This window comes from Pristis pectinata, chromosome 35, assembly GCF_009764475.1.
Source record: "Pristis pectinata isolate sPriPec2 chromosome 35, sPriPec2.1.pri, whole genome shotgun sequence".
Taxonomy (NCBI): domain Eukaryota; kingdom Metazoa; phylum Chordata; class Chondrichthyes; order Rhinopristiformes; family Pristidae; genus Pristis; species Pristis pectinata.
In genome coordinates this window covers 13,547,664-13,563,349 of record NC_067439.1, presented here as the reverse complement: position 1 = coordinate 13,563,349, position 15,686 = coordinate 13,547,664, and the positions used below count along the sequence as shown (strand labels likewise).

Below are 15,686 nucleotides of genomic sequence, written 5' to 3'. Positions count from 1 at the left end.
AATTCACTTTTTTTTCCCAAGATGTTGTACAGGATTGTAATAAATTTCCCAGTGAATCCAGTGAGTTTAAAGGGATCCTGAGAAACAGGACCTTGGTCAATTTAAAGAAAGCCTAGGGAATAGGGTCCTGGTGTGTTGAACGTGAGCTCAGGAACCAGGGTCCCAGTGAGTGAGAAGATAGCTCAGGAACTGGGGACCTGTTGAGTGGGAAAGTGTTTAAGGTCCGGTACCCCTGTGAGTGAGAAGGAGCATAGAATCTTCACTTGGTGGTCCAGATGCTGATCCTTCGGAATTTCCAACTCATTGGGATAGCGGGCTATCGGAGTAGTACTGTACTTTGACCTTGCTGTGTACAAAACACAATAGCCCAGCAACTAAATGTATTAAGAGCTGAGGTTACTTGTAGGTTGGCCAGCCTTGTGTGTGTGGGAACCCACAATGCCCTTGTTACTGGGCACCCCAACCATTGAAAAAAAGCAAAGCAAAATATATTGTGAAGTGGTCTTCGTTGCCATCTTAATATTTTTTTTAATTGAGAATTCACACACTCAACAAAGTCATGATCTGCTGATGGACTGGAGCCCACGTTTCTGAAAAGACTTCTCCCCCCTCCACCCACTCCCCCTCCCCGCTCGTTGTCACAATAACAAAACCTTGACCGAGTCCACACAAAGGGGGAGGAGATGAAGACAAATGGGCCATTCTCTCTGGCGATGGGATGGAATGTGACTGAGTGAATAGCTCAACACTGGAGTCCATTTCGGGAAACAGAACCAGCCCTCATCCTCCTGTGACTAAACCAAATTCAAGTGGGATGGATCCCACCCTCCAGGATTCTCCCCAGAATCTCTGGGAATTAATTTCCAGAGTAAGCAGAAGGCATGAAAAGAAAACATTATTTTTCAATTTCCTCTTGTCTTCTGTTGATTAATGATAAAAATATCCCTGAACGAGGTAGTGTTTGAGGATGGCTCAATCATGGCTCATTTCACAATGGGTAAAAAATAGATTTTTATTGGGAGTGATAAGGACGATCCCAGGGTTGTTCTGCACCCATCGGAAAATTCGGCTGGGCATTTCTGTGCACGGGACGTCCGTGATTTCTGCATCAGTCATACGTGGGGTGACATTGTACCTGTGCCGGTCGACATTTAGAGTGAGTCAGGGGAAATGTGAACAGTCTGGCAGATGATTTTTTATTGTCGCATGTCCTGAGATACAGTGAAAAGCTTTTGATTGCATGCCATCCAGACGGTTCAATCCAGACAGTTCAATACATACAAAAGTACATTGAGGTAGTACAAAAGGAAAACAAAAACAGAATGCAGAATATAATGTTACAGTTACAGAGGAAGTGCAGTGCAGGTAGACAGATAAAGTGCAGGGGCCATGACATGGTAGACTGAGAGGTCAAGAGGTCCATTCAAGAGACATATAACAGTGAGACAGAAGTTGTCCTTGAGCCCAGTGGTATGTGTTCTCAAGCTTTTGTATCTTCTGCCCAATGGGAGGGGGGAGAAGAGAGAATGACCGGGGTGGGAGGGGTCCTTGATTATGTTGGCTGCTTTCCCGAGTCAGCGGGAAGTGTAGACAGAGTCTATGGAGGGGAGGCTGGTTTGCATGATGGACTGAGCTGTGTCCACAACTCTCTGCAATTTCCTGCGGTCCTGGGCAGAGCAGTTGCCGTACCGAGCTGTGATGTATCCAGACAGAACACTTTCTATGATGCATCTGTAAAAATTGGTGAGGGTCACCGGGGATATGCTGAATTTCCTTAGCCTTCTGAGTAAGTGGAGGCGTTGGTGAGCTTTCTTGGTCATAGCATCTATGTGGCTGGACCAGGACAAGTTGTTGGTGATATTTACCCCTAGGAACTTCAGGACAATGCGGGTTTCCCAGAACACTGGTGGGAGTGGGGGCTGGACCAGCTTATCAATTACACCCTCTGGGGTTACCGTACTGCATTAACCTCTCCCCTCCCCACACCTCAGCACAACCACACACCACTCTCCGACGCCACCGCCAGGTCCCAATCTCCAGGCTCATTGACACCCCCTCCCCAACGCTCCCCAAAGGTGCACAAAGTCTCACCTCCTACCCACCCCGCCCCACTGTCCACTCATCAACCATGGGCTGTGGTGTCCCTTCCCACCAACCCTGACCATAGTACAGACTCAAGTACTGACATCTGACCCCAACCAATCAGTTTACATCTAGGAAGGGAGAAACATTGACTCATAGAGACCAAATGCCCCGCTGTTTGGGTGCAGTAGAGATTCTAGCCCAGGACCTCCCACCTTTATACAGCTCCATCCCCCATCAGGATGGTCTTAGGACCCTCCGCTTCTTTCTGGAACAAAGATCCAACCAGCTCCTCTCCACTGATACTCTCATCTGCCTGACAGAACTTGTTCTTACCCTGAACAAATTCTCTTTTGATTCCGCTCACTTTCTACAAATCGAAGGTGTAGTCATGGGCACCCACGTGGGCCCCAGTTATGCCTGCCTTTTCGTTGAACTTTCCCCGCTTAATGCGTGCCCTCCAGTTGCAGACATATCGACTCTGGGAAGAAGATACCGGCTGTCTACTCTATCTGTGTCTCTCATAATTTTACAAACTTCTATCGGATCTCCCCTCAGCCTCTGCCTCTCCAGAGAAAACAACCAAAGTTTGTCCAACCTCTCCTTTTAGCACATGCCCTCTAATCCAGGCAGCATCCTGGTGAACCCCTTCTGCACCCTCTCCAAAGCCTCCACATCCTTCCTATAATGGGGCGACCAGAACTGAATGCAATACTCCAGATGCAGCCTGACCAGAGTTCTATAAAGCCGCAGCATAACTTCCTGACTCTTGAATTCAATGCTTCAACTAATAAAGGCAAGCATGCCATGCACCTTCTTTACCACCTCTTGTGTGGCCACTTTCAGGGAGCTATGGACTATGGATGTTACTGTGTTGGAAGCAAATCAGAGAAGGTTAACTGGACTTAGACCTGGAAAGGGCAGGCTGGAGTACAAGGCTACACTTGTTTCCACTGGAGTTCAGAAGAGAGAGAGAGGAGACTTGATTGATAGATCCCGAGGGGGTCTTGACAGGTGGGTGTGGAGGGAATGTTTCCCCGTAGGAAAGAATTTAGAATTAGGGGTCACTGTTTAAAACTAAGGGGTCAGCTGTTTAAGACAGAGATGAGGTGCAAGTGTCTCTCAGTGGAAGCAGAGTCTGCGTATTTTTACGGCTAAGTAAATAGACAGTGGTTAAGCACAGAGGTGAAAGGTTACCAACAAGTAGACGGCAATGCGGAGGTATAGAGTCATGGAGTTATACAGCAGGCCCTTCGGGCCAACTCATCTATGCCAACCAAGGTACCTACCTGAGCTGGTCCCACTTGCCTGCATTTGACCCATATCCCTCCAAACCTTTCCTATCCATGTACCTTTCTAAGTATCTTTTAACCATTGTAATTGTACCCGTCTCTACCACTTCCTCCAGCAGCTCGTTCCATACGCTCACCACCCTCTGCGTGAAGAGGTTGCCCCTCAGGTCCCTTTTAAATCTTTCCCCTCTCACCTTAAACCTATGCCCTCAAGTTCTAGACTCCCCTACCCTGGGAAAAATACTGTGACCATACTCCTTATCTGTGCCCCTCACGATTTTATACACCTCTAGAAGGTCACCCCTCAGCCTCCTACACTCCAGGGAAAAAAGTCCCAGTCTATCCATTCTCCCCTTATAGCTCAAGCAATCCAGCCCCAGCAACATCCTTGTGAATCTTTTCTGCACCTTTTCCAGCTGAATTGAGGTTATAATCAGATCAGCCAACTCCTGCTCCCCATTCATATGTCCCTAAACCTTTTAGCTTTTCTCCTCCTTAGATCCTACTTTGAACCAAGTTTCAGGTCACCTAACTCCAATGTGGCTCAAAGTCAATTTTACTTTGATTACAATCCTTGACAAAATAGTTAAGCAGGTTAAAAACACGAGTTGTTGTTGAGTGATCTCTCCTTATTCCAAACTCTTGACTGCTAAAAGGACATTTAGGGATACAAAACATGTCTAACCTAAGGCAGTGAGTGTAGCAATGACTGGGAGGAGCAGGTACCTTTAAATGTATAGTTCCCAAACATCGCCTCCATTACTATTTCCCTTGTACCCAAGATTGTTATGATCTAATTATCTAATGAATCCTTACAAAGGAGGCCATTTGGCCCATCAAGTCGATGCCAGCCCTCAGAGCAATCCCATTCCTCCACTTATTTCCCTATTACCTGCTCTCCCTCAACTCTCCCAGATTCTCCAGCCAATCAGTCGACAGCTTTGGGAATGTGGGAGGAAACCGGAGCGCCCGGAGGAAACCCACGCAGTCAAAGGAGGAATGTGCAAACTCCACACGGACAGCACTGGGGACGTCAGGATTGAACCTGGGTCCCTGGAGCTGTGAGGAAGCGGCTCCACCCACTGCACCACTGTGTCCTCCAATTCATTGAGATGTTCACACAACTATCCACTACTGTAGTTTCATGTGACAACAGGTTGGATCCAATTGGCTGTTGTTGAAGGGTTTCACCATCTTCCAAACCCCATTATTCTCACCTCTAACTGTGAGGGTGGAAGGAGATATCGCCGCGGTCTTCTCCTCGCGAGTGACTGGAAGCCCATCCTGCAGCCACACCAGCTCCTCAACTTCAGGCGAACCCGCGGCAGCACAGCTCAGATTAAAGGGCGAGTCCGCAAACACGTTGAGGTCCCGTGGCTCCTCCGTAAAGTGGGGCAAACCTGAGGGAGCAAGTGGAAAGTTAAGGGACGGCTCATTGGAGCAATGACTGTCAACCGGCTTCAAAGCAGCAACATCACCTCCGATGCTGGGAATATCTCAGTTCAGCTAAATGTCCCGAGGTTGCTAACAGTGGAATGGATGGGATGGCGGGAATGTCACTACAAGAGAGTGGGACAAGCAGATCCGTACTCACGACTGTGAAGAAGGAAGCACGGCGCAGGACGCACTAGCACCGAGCCACCAAGTCTCCTGAGACAGCATCTTCTGAATCCACCACCTCCACCATCTGGAAGGGCAAGGGCAGCAGAAGCACGGGTAACACCACCAGCTAGAAGTTGCCTTCCCTGCCACACACCACCCTGAATATATCGCCATTCCTTCACCGTCAAAACCCTGGAACTCCCTCCCTAACAGCATTGTGGGTGCACCCATACCTCAAGGACTGCAGCAGTTCAAGAAGGCAGCTCGCCACCACCATGAGAGGTGACTTGCTGGAGGTGTACAAGATGATCGAGTGGACAGTCAGACTTTTTCCCAGGGCGACAATGGCTAACACGAGGGGACATAATTTTAAGGTGATTGGAGGAAGGTATAAGGGGGATGCCAGGGGTAAGTTTTTTTTACACGGAGAGTGGTGGGTGTGTGGAACGCACTGCCGGCAGAGGTTGTGGGGGCAGATACATTAGGGACATTAAGAGACTCTTAGATAGACACATGAGTGATAGAGAAATGGGGAGCTATGTGGGAGGGAAGGGTTAGATAGATCTTAGAGCAGGATAGAATGTCGGCACAACATTGTGGACTGAAGGGCCTGTACTGTGCTGTAGTGTTCTGTGTTCTATGTTCTCAAGGGCAACTAGGGATGGGCAATTAAATGCTGGCTCAGCCTGCGACGCCCACATCCCTTGAACGAATATGTAAGAAAAATCTAATTGAGAATTCTGCTGGGCTTCAAAAGACTGGATGCAGTTAAGATTTTCCCCTGGGGCTGAGGGAAGACCAGAATGAGGGACCACCATCTCGGGATACAGGGTAGGACGCTTAGGACCAAGATATGGAGAAACTTCTTCACTACTACAAAAGACTGTGGCGGCCAAGTCCCCGGATATATCCAAGAAGGAGGTGGATCAACATCTGGAGGCAAAAGGCGTCAAGGGGTATGTGGAGATAGGGGGAATGTGTTGAGATAGCTGATCGTGTTAAATGGTGATTCAGGCTTGAGGGGCTGAATGGCCTTCCCATGCTCCTATTTTCCTTTGTCACAACCACAAAAGGGGATAATTGGACAGGCAGCCAAAATTTTGGTCAAAGAGAGGGGTTTTAAGGAACATCTTAAAAAAATGGAAGTACAGATCCTTAGGGAGGGGAATTCCAGAGCTCAGGACCCAGGCAACTGAAAGCATTGCCGCCGATGGCAGAGCGAAGGAAATTGGGAATTCGGAGTCACAACAGGAGGACCAGAGAAATGTGAGGGATGCCGGGAAGCAGGAGGTTACAGACGTAGTGAGGGGCAAGGCCATGGAGAGGTTGAAGGTGGGGATGAGAACTTTCATTGTAGGCATTGTAAAGCTAACAGAAATCAGGCGTTCTCTATCCCTGCACCCTCTCTCCATCCCCTCTTCCCCACTCTCTCTCCCCCCCCGCCACTCTCTCTCTCTCTCCCCCTCAAAAGCTGGGAGGAGGGATATAAAGTAAATGAAATGACATGAAGTGCTTTCATTTCTATATCTCCTTTCACTTTCAGGCATCCCAAACCATTTCAGAGCCAACAAGGAAATTTTGAAACGTGTGCAGGTGGAAGATGAGACAGAGCTCAGAATATCAAATCCAACAATTTCAGATAACTCGCTTTTTCTGTTTGTATCCAATTGGTCAGTTCGGCTGTAGGTTATCCGTCTGTAATAATAGCACAGTTTTTCTCTCACCTGATCTGCCGGCCATTTCCAATATTCTCACTTTGGTTTCTGGTTACAGGACAGCCCTGACCTGCATTTCACAGCTTTGCTCGAACTTCCCTCATTAATTTATTAACCAGACGGCTCCGTAAACATCAAGAATCCAAGGGCAACCCTGACTTGATCCTTTGACCCATCTGTCCCTTCCCAACCCTTGCTGAAACTTCAAACTAACCTGACTCTTTCCCAGTTCTGTTGAAGGTTCTTTGACTTGAAACATTGACTGCTTCTCTCTCCACAGATGCTGCCTGACCTGCTGAGTGTTTCCAGCATTTTCTATTTTATATCATGCTGGTGAATATCAGAATATTAGAAGTGAATTTTTAATGACGCTATGGGGGTGGGATCAAGGGGAAATGGGACTGATAGGAATGCTATGCTTTGAGTTAGCAAGGACCTGATTGGCTGAATAGCCTCCTTCTGTATTGTGATAAGTAAGTAATCCATTCACTTAACATAAGAGCATAAAAAACTGGAGCTAGAGTGGCCTTCACCCTTCAAAGCCTGCACTGCTGTTCAACATAAAACATATAACAATGCAGCACAGGAAGAGGCCCTTCGGCCCACAATGTCTGTGCCAACCACAATACCAGTCCAAACTAATCCCATCTGCTTGCACAGGTCTATAGCCCTCCATTCCCTGCCAGCTCATATCCCCATCCAAATGCCCCTCAAACGTTGCTACTTTATCTACTTCCACCACCTCCCCTGGCAGTGGGTTACAGGCACCTACCGCTCTCTGTGTAAAAAAACTATCCTTGCAAATCTTTAAATTTTCCCCCTCTTAACTTAAAGTTATGTCCTCTAGTATTTGATATTTCCGCCCTGACTACCTACTCTATGTCTCTCATAATTTCATATATTTCCATCAGGTCATCCCCCAGCCTCCGACGCTCTTGAGAATACAATGCAAGTTTGTCCAGCCTCTCCCTATAGCTACTACTCTCCAATCCAGGCAACGTCCTGGTGAATCTCTTCAGCACCATCTCCATAGCCTCCACATCCTTCCTGTACCAGAACTGCACACAATACCCCAAACATTGATTGCACTCCATCCAAACAAGTTCTTCAGATTTGTTCTCACCAGACCACTGGACAGTTATACCAAGGTTAGGGCCCTGTTCCTGTACAGATCCGCATTGCACAAACCCTCTTGATGACGTACCTTCTGTGTCCACCTGAGCTTCCTTGGAAACAATTTCTTTCCCTTTGACTAAAGCAACACACCGGTAACTCCCAGCGTCAGAGCGGTGAATGGAGGGGATGCTGCAAATAAAAAGAGAGCGAGTTTTGAGGATGGAATGGCGCATAGATGACCTCGCATTAAGCTTTGGTTGTAATTCAGCATCGAGCACCAGGTCTCTGAATCTCTGAGGAGAAGCTTGCAGTGTCAAATGCAACCTGAGAGGCCCCAGTCCAAAGACCAGATCATGCATTGGTGTAGTACTGAGGGAATGCCACCCTGCACAAGCACCTTTTGGATAAGAAGTTAAGACTCGGGCCCTGATCCCAACAGTTCATAAGAGTTTCCATGAGACCATTTCAAAGACGAGCAGTGCCCCAAACCTCGCAGCCACCATCACTGCAACAGATCATTCGGTTGTCATCACGTTGCTGCTTTGGGATCTTGCTGTGCACAGTTTGGGTGCTGTTTATCCCAGCAATGCTATCGAAGCTAGTCTTTGAAGATAAAACTAATTTGGGCTATCAGGTATTTTCATAGAGTTATACAGGATGGGAATAGGCCATTCGGCCCAACTCATCCATGCTGACCAAGATGCCCATCGAAGCTAGTCCCATTTGCCTGCATTTGGCCCATGTCTCTCTAAAACTTCAAAAGGTTGTACTCCCCACATTCCCATCAACTCCCTCTAGATTCTCCCACTCACATACACCACAGGTCCTTTAGAGTTCAACCCACATATCTCCAGGATGTGAGAGGGAACCCATGCAGTCACTTGCAGAGCGTGCAAACTCCACAAAGACAGCACCCGAGGTCAGGATTGGACCGACACCTCTGGAGCTGTGAGGCAACCGTTCCACCAACTATGCCACTGTGCCGGGATTCTGGGCTTAGAAAGACACTCTGAGTATGCACATCTCTTTCTTTAATCCTTCACACCCAAACTCAGTTGAACAGGGACAAGATTTGTATTCTTCCAAGTCCAATGGGTCTCACTATTTTACCAAACCAACCTTGTCTCATTCCATCCTGCAAAGTCACTCCCTTCAACCTCAGCCACACAGAGCTTGCCTGTGGCTTCCTCTGGAGTCCCTTCACGTCCCACATTCTATCCATCAAACTCTCACCAACTCCCCAACCCCCAGCTTGTTCAGTTCTTCACTGGGAACCTGTTGCAGGATTGGGTGATTAGAGAAACACTTCATCCCTGCTGCATGGATCCGTTTCAGTGAGGGTCAGTATAATGTAGTTCAGATGAGGGGTCTCCAACCTGAAGCCTTAATTTCTGACTATCTCCCCTCTTTTTTTTTCCAGTCCTGATGAAGGGTCTCGGCCCAAAATGTCAATTGTTCATTTCCCTCCTAGATGCTGCCTGACCTGCTGAGTTCCTCCAGCACTTTTTGTGCGTTGCTCCAGATTTCCGGCATCTGCAGTCTTTCCTGTGTCACCTTGTTTCTCTCTCCAGAGATGCTGTCTGCCTACTGAGTGTTTCCCAGCATTTTCTGTACTTATCTCAGATTTCCAGCATCTGCAGCTTTTTTAACTGATTTTTCACTTAAAGGAAACCCCGTTTTCTCACTTTCAAGTTCTGACAAAGAGTTTCCAATTTGAAATATTATCCGTTTCTCTCTCCACAGCTGCTGCCAGACCTGCTGAGTATTGCCACATTTTCAGATTTTATTACAGCATCTGAAGTTTTTGGATTTTTGTTTGATGTTTACATGTTCCAAAGCACTCTGCAGCCAATGATGTATGTCTGAAGTGTAGTCACTGCTGTAATACATTCACTGTTTTTATTTTAGACTTGAAATACTAACTCTCTCTCTCCACAGAAGCTGCCTGACCTGCTGAGTGTTTCCAGCATTTTCTGTTTTTATTATACAAGAATCTCTTTACTTTTGAGAGACTTTTCCTCCACACTACTTGCGTGTGTTGGGTGATATAGTGGCATTATGTTAAACCCACTCAAAGGGTTATTATTTTTCCAAGTTGGCACAAGGTCTGCTGTGAACATGGGTTGACTTCCATTAGATCAGAATGGAAGAATGGAAGTTGACCATCTTCCCACAGCTACCATTGGGCAGGAGGTACAAAAGCCTGAAGTCCCACACCACCAGGTTCAAGAACAGCTACTTCCCTTCAAACCATTCGGTTCTTGAACCAACCGGCACAACACTAATCACTATGGTTTAGCAACACTATGACCACTTTAATCAATTTGCACTGAAATGGACTTTGTTTCTTTTTGTTCTAATTACTTCCTTTCTAGTAAAAAATTGTGTTTAATTTATGTTTTTCTTGTGAATGCTGCTTATCTGATGTGATGTGCCTGTGATGCTGCTGCAGTAAGTTTTTCATTGCACCTGTATATACATGTACTCGTGCACATGACAATAAACTCAACTTTGACTGTGTTGTCTGTGGCTCTATGAATGATGCATTTGCAAATTCTGACCCCATATCCCCTCCATCAGAAAGAAACATCTGCTGCCCACCACTGGCCCACCTCAGCCTTTCCTGAAAGTCTCTTCCATTCCCATGAGATCTCCGGGCTCCACTGATACACAGAATCATGGAGAGATACAGCATGGAAACAGGCCCTTCAGCCCACCAAGTCTGTGCCAACCATCAACCACTTACACCAATACTACATTAATCCCATTTTTTTATTCTCTCCACATTCTCACCAACTCCTCCCAGATTCTACCCCCCCCCCCACCTACACACTGGGGGCAGTTTATAGCGGCCAATTAACCCGCCAACCCACACGTCTTTCGGATGTGGGAAGAAATCAGATCACCCGGGGGAAACCCACACGGTCACAGGGAGAACACGCAAACTCCACGCAGATAGCACCCGAGGGCAGGATCAAACCCAGGTCACTGGAGCTGTAAAGTACAGTGGTTTGACTTTAACACTGATGTGTAAGTTATGCATAATTTATGTTAGGTTTACGTTGACTTATATTTGTTAGGTTTGTAACGTACTGTGCTGCTACTGCAAAAAGCTAATTTTGATGGCATTTATACCCTGGGTATGTACGCCTCTGACAACAATAAACTTGAACAGTTAAGCCGCCATGGTTACAATGATACACACCCCTGCCCCAGCTCAGTTACCTCAGCTCACTGATGGCCAGCCACTCAGAGTCACTCAGCGGCACCAGCACTTGGTTGACGTCCGCTGCGTACAGATCGCCGTCCCGCTGCCAGTTTATTTCAGGGAGCTCGTCGGTCACCTTGATGGAACATCGCAGCTTCACCTGCTTCCCCTGGGAGGATACGATGCTCTCCGGATCCTGCAGGAAACGCACATCTGGGGAAAGGGAAATGATTCAGTGACGTTACTACACTCAGGGACTTCTTGTCCGCATCTGGCTTCTTTGGTAAGGTGGTACCTCCAATGTTTTGCTTGCAATTAACAATCTACTGGAGGAACTCAGAGGGTCAAGCAGCAGCTGTGGATGTAAAGGATTCTTTTATTTCAAAAATAAACTTTATTCATAAAAAATATATATATACAAAAAGAAAAATGCAGTGCAAGAACCTTTTACACTCTTATTGTCATTTGGTCAATACATTCAGTTGTGTTACCACTGCCACTCATGTGGCCCCCTGGGGTGATGCACCCTTTCAATATTCGAGGGGCTTCCCCACCCGACTCTGCCCCTCCATGTGCAGTGGGGGAAGGAGCCCAGACTGTGGTCCTTCCCCACAGGGCCTCAACATTGGCTGCACCGAGCTTCAGTGCGTCCCTCAGCACGTACTCCCGCAGCCTGGAATGTGCCGGTCGGCAGCATTCCCCTACGGACATTTCACTGTGCTGGAAGACCAATTGTCGACGTTTCGGGTCAAAACCCTCCTTCAGAGCTGAGAGTGGAGAGGCAAGATGGTCAGTATAAAGAGGAGAAGGGGAGCGCTGAGACAGGAGTCCGAGTTGATTGGTGGAACTGAGGAGGGGTGTAAGATGACAGGCAGGCGTGCCAGGTAAAACAAAAAACTTCTTCTCTGAGGTGTTTTAGAACCAACAAGGGAACCAATTTAGTGGTAAATAACTAACTAGGCATTGTTAACAATTGGAGGGGAAGGTAATCTCTCAGTAACAGGGATACAATTGAATTTGATGTTAGTCTTGAAAGGGAGAAGGGAGAAATATTTGGAACAGTATAAGATCTTGAAGGCAAATGCTTTAGCTCACTGCATAATTAGGCTATAAATAACATTTAAATAAATGCAAGCAAAAAACATCGTAAAAACTAACAGCACCAGGAACCTAAAAATAAGTTGATGATAGTGTCTAAAGGCAATCTTGCAGAAAATACTAGGATTTAAGTTAGACATCTCTCCTAGACTTTGCATATGGTATTAAGAGCAATCAGTGGATATTAGCTGTAATTAATGTTCCTGTCAGGAATTGCAGCATAGGATTGGAAATTTTTAAATGTTCCTCTATTATTTAAGCAGGGAGGGAGGGATAGAGGGAGAGACTAGTTAATGATAAATCTGGCGGTCTACCAGCAATTGTGGGAAGTAGCTGAACTCTATCATCAGGAAAGAGTGGGTAAGTACAAGTAGATAAAAGAGGGTCAGAAATTTGAGAAGATTAAATTATGTCTAACCGAACTAATTCAGTTCTTTTTTTTTGAAGAGTTCACCAACATGATGGGTGAAAGAATGCTATAATGGATTTATATGGGCTCCCAAAGGGCTTTACATTTGATTAAGTTTCACACAATAGAATATCATCCAAAACTAGAGCAAATGGAATTCAAGACAACTCGATGATATGCCATTGGGGACAGCTTTTCCCACTGAAGCACTTGCCACAAGGACAGGATTATTCTCCAGAAATGGAGACATGAGATCACTGGTTGCACTGAACACTTAACTTTGGAATCCATTAAAAAAATTGTGCAGAATACGCAAAACTGAGTACAATTGTGACTTAAACCTCACACGAGTTTAGCACTGGCAAGCAAGAAACATTTCTTATTGGTCCAGAAAACTAACTGGATGCATTCTAGGGTAAAAGATCATGCTCAGTCACATTTGCCAATTGTCCAGTTATATCAGCACATGTATATTGTACTCCCAAGATTTACTTCCATTAAAATGGAAGAGAATATAGCCCATATAAATTGAAATCAAAAATATCCGCAGACACTGGAACTCTGACATAAAAACAGAAAATTGCTGGAAATACTCAGCAGGTCAGCCAGCATCTGTGGAGAAACAGAGTTGACGTTTCAGGTTTCCAGAACTGAGAAAAAGAGAACTTCTGTTTCCCTGACTTTACAACTTGAACTGTTCCTCAAAGTAGATAGTAGGAAACATTTCCCCATGACAGAATCAAAAACTATAGGGCATAGTTTTAGGATGAGGGGCAAGTGGTTTAGTGGAGATCTGAGGAAAAACTTTTTCACCCAGAGGGTGGCTGGAATCTGGAACGCACTGCCTGAGGGGGTGGTGGAGGCAAAGCCTGTCACGTTGTCTAAGTTGTATCTAGACAAGACTTGATTTGCAAGGCACATAAGACTACAGACCTGGTAAATCAGATTAATGTGGATGGGTTATTAATGGTCAGCATGGACGCAATAGGCTGAGGGCCCGTTTCTGTTCTGTAGGACTCTAATGGCTAGTAACAGTTAAAATCTCTCATGCCTTTGCTACTTGTCTCTCCATTTTCTGTGTTCACTTCCCCTCCCACCCCCACAAACTTACCTAGTACATTGCAACTGTTGGGTGTACAAAGAAGTCCCACCAGAGACTTATATCCCTTGCTGATAATTCTGCCTCCCACTGCCTGCTCCCTCCTCCAGAAATCCCTTCTTTCAACAGCTGTTTTTTTGCATATTTTATCAATTGGTACAGTAACTGCTCTGCCCAGGACCACAAGGAACTACAGAGAGTTGTGGACGCAACCCAGTGCGTCATGGACACCAGCCTCCCCTCCTTGGACTCTGTCTTTACCTCTCGCTGTCTTGGTGAAGCAGCCAGCATAATCAAAGACCCCACCCACCCGGGACATTCTCTCCTCTTCCATCAGGCAGAAGATACAGGAACCTGAGGGCACATACTACCAGGCTCAAGGACAGCTTCTACCCCACTGTGATAAGACTATTGAACGGTTCCCTTATACAATAAGATGGACTCTGACCTCATGATCTACCTTGTTGTGACCTTGCACCTTATTGCACTTTCTCTGTAGCTGTGACACTTTACTCTGTACTGTTATTGTTTTTACCTGTACTACATCAATGCACTCTGTACTGACTCAATGTAAACTGCACTGTGGTAATGAATTGACCTGTACGATCGGTACGCAAGACAAGTTTTTCACTGTACCTCGGTACAAGTGACAATAATAAACCAATACCAATACCCAGTTTTCCTGACCTTCTTAATGATCCCATAGCTTGAAAAATTGAGCTCCCAAACAGAACCATAAATACCCCACTGCTTTATCTACTTATTTTTTGGGATCTAGGCAAAACCAACATTTATTATCCATCCCTAATTGCCTTCTAGAAGGTGAAGGGTTGCCCTTCTGATTCGCTGCGGTGTGTGCAGTGAATGTGCTCCTCTAGGGCTGGATTTAGACCCAGTGACGAAGAAAGAACAATGACATTATTCCAAATCAAGGAATTACCAAATTGAATTCAACATTTATTCCTTGGGACGTAGGAGAATGAAGGGCAACCTTATAGAAATGTTTAAAATTATCAGAGGCAGAGATAACATGGATGGTAACAGTCTTTTCCCCAGGGTAAGGGGAGTCCAAAACTAGGGGGCATAGGTTTAGGGTGAGAGGGGAATGATTTAAAAGGGACCTGAGGGGCAACTTTTTCCCACAGAGGGTGGTGAGTGTATGGAACGAGCTGCCAGCGGAAGTGCGTGAGGCAGGTACAACAGTATCATTTAAGAAGCACTTGGATAGGTAGATGGAGGGTCAGGGTATAGAGGGATATGGGCCGAACGCAGGAAATTGGGACTAGCTGGGTGGACAATATGTCCGGCATGGACCAGTTGGGCCGAAGGGCCTGTATCTGTGCCGTATTGCTCTATGGCTCTTTTTAACAATACAATCAAATGCTCCCATTTTATTTCTGATGCTCAGTGTGTTGCTGTACAGCGCCGTCGACAGTGTAAGTTTTCTCTATGACAGGGTACCTTTATTGCTGATGCTCTGCACAATTCCAGAAACAATTTTCCACATCGTTTTCCATTGCTCCTGCTTCCTACTTCAGTGGTAGTTGTTACTTCAATAACTTACAATAAGCTGTTTTGCAGCTGGTGTATTCACATTACCCTTTGTCCTGTCTTCTCTTGGAATCTTTGCTCCAACCCTTCCCGTTTTACCCTTTGCTGACATTTCCTCCCAAAAGTGGGGCAACAGGGTGGCGCAGCAGGTGGTGCTGCTGCTAACAGCTCCAGTGACCCCGGTTCGATCCTGACCTCATGGCGCCGCCTGTGCTCCTGTCTGCTCCCACTTTCCCAAGGACCTGCGACAGAGCAGCGCTCCGCAGCGCTGCGCAGTGGTGTCCGTCCGGATTAGATTTTCACACCCTGGAGTGGGATTTGAACTCACCAACTCCTGACTCAAAAGTAAGTTCATTGCAGCCTAGCTTCTGCTATGCTTTTGAGCTTCATCGATGAACGAGACATTCGACTACGAGAGGAATTGCGTCTAAGCACAACTGAGACCATAATACCATCAGACATTGGAGCAGAATTAGGCCATTCGCCCACCGAGTCTACTCTGCCATTCAATCAT

At 46.4% G+C, this 15,686-nt stretch overlaps 1 protein-coding gene across 2 annotated transcripts in view; it reads right to left on the bottom strand.

Moving 5' to 3' along the window:
• The window catches only part of LOC127586417 (tyrosine-protein kinase receptor UFO), a 119,243-nt gene that overhangs the window by 79,799 nt on the left and 23,758 nt on the right, over positions 1–15,686 (bottom strand). For both annotated transcript variants that reach the window (XM_052044367.1, XM_052044368.1), the window contains exons 2-4: positions 11,033–11,228; positions 7,896–7,996; positions 4,592–4,774 (exon numbers count right to left, since the gene is read on the bottom strand). In XM_052044367.1, the coding sequence (XP_051900327.1) occupies positions 4,592–4,774; positions 7,896–7,996; positions 11,033–11,228 (480 nt within the window). The remainder of the gene's footprint in view (positions 1–4,591; positions 4,775–7,895; positions 7,997–11,032; positions 11,229–15,686) is intronic.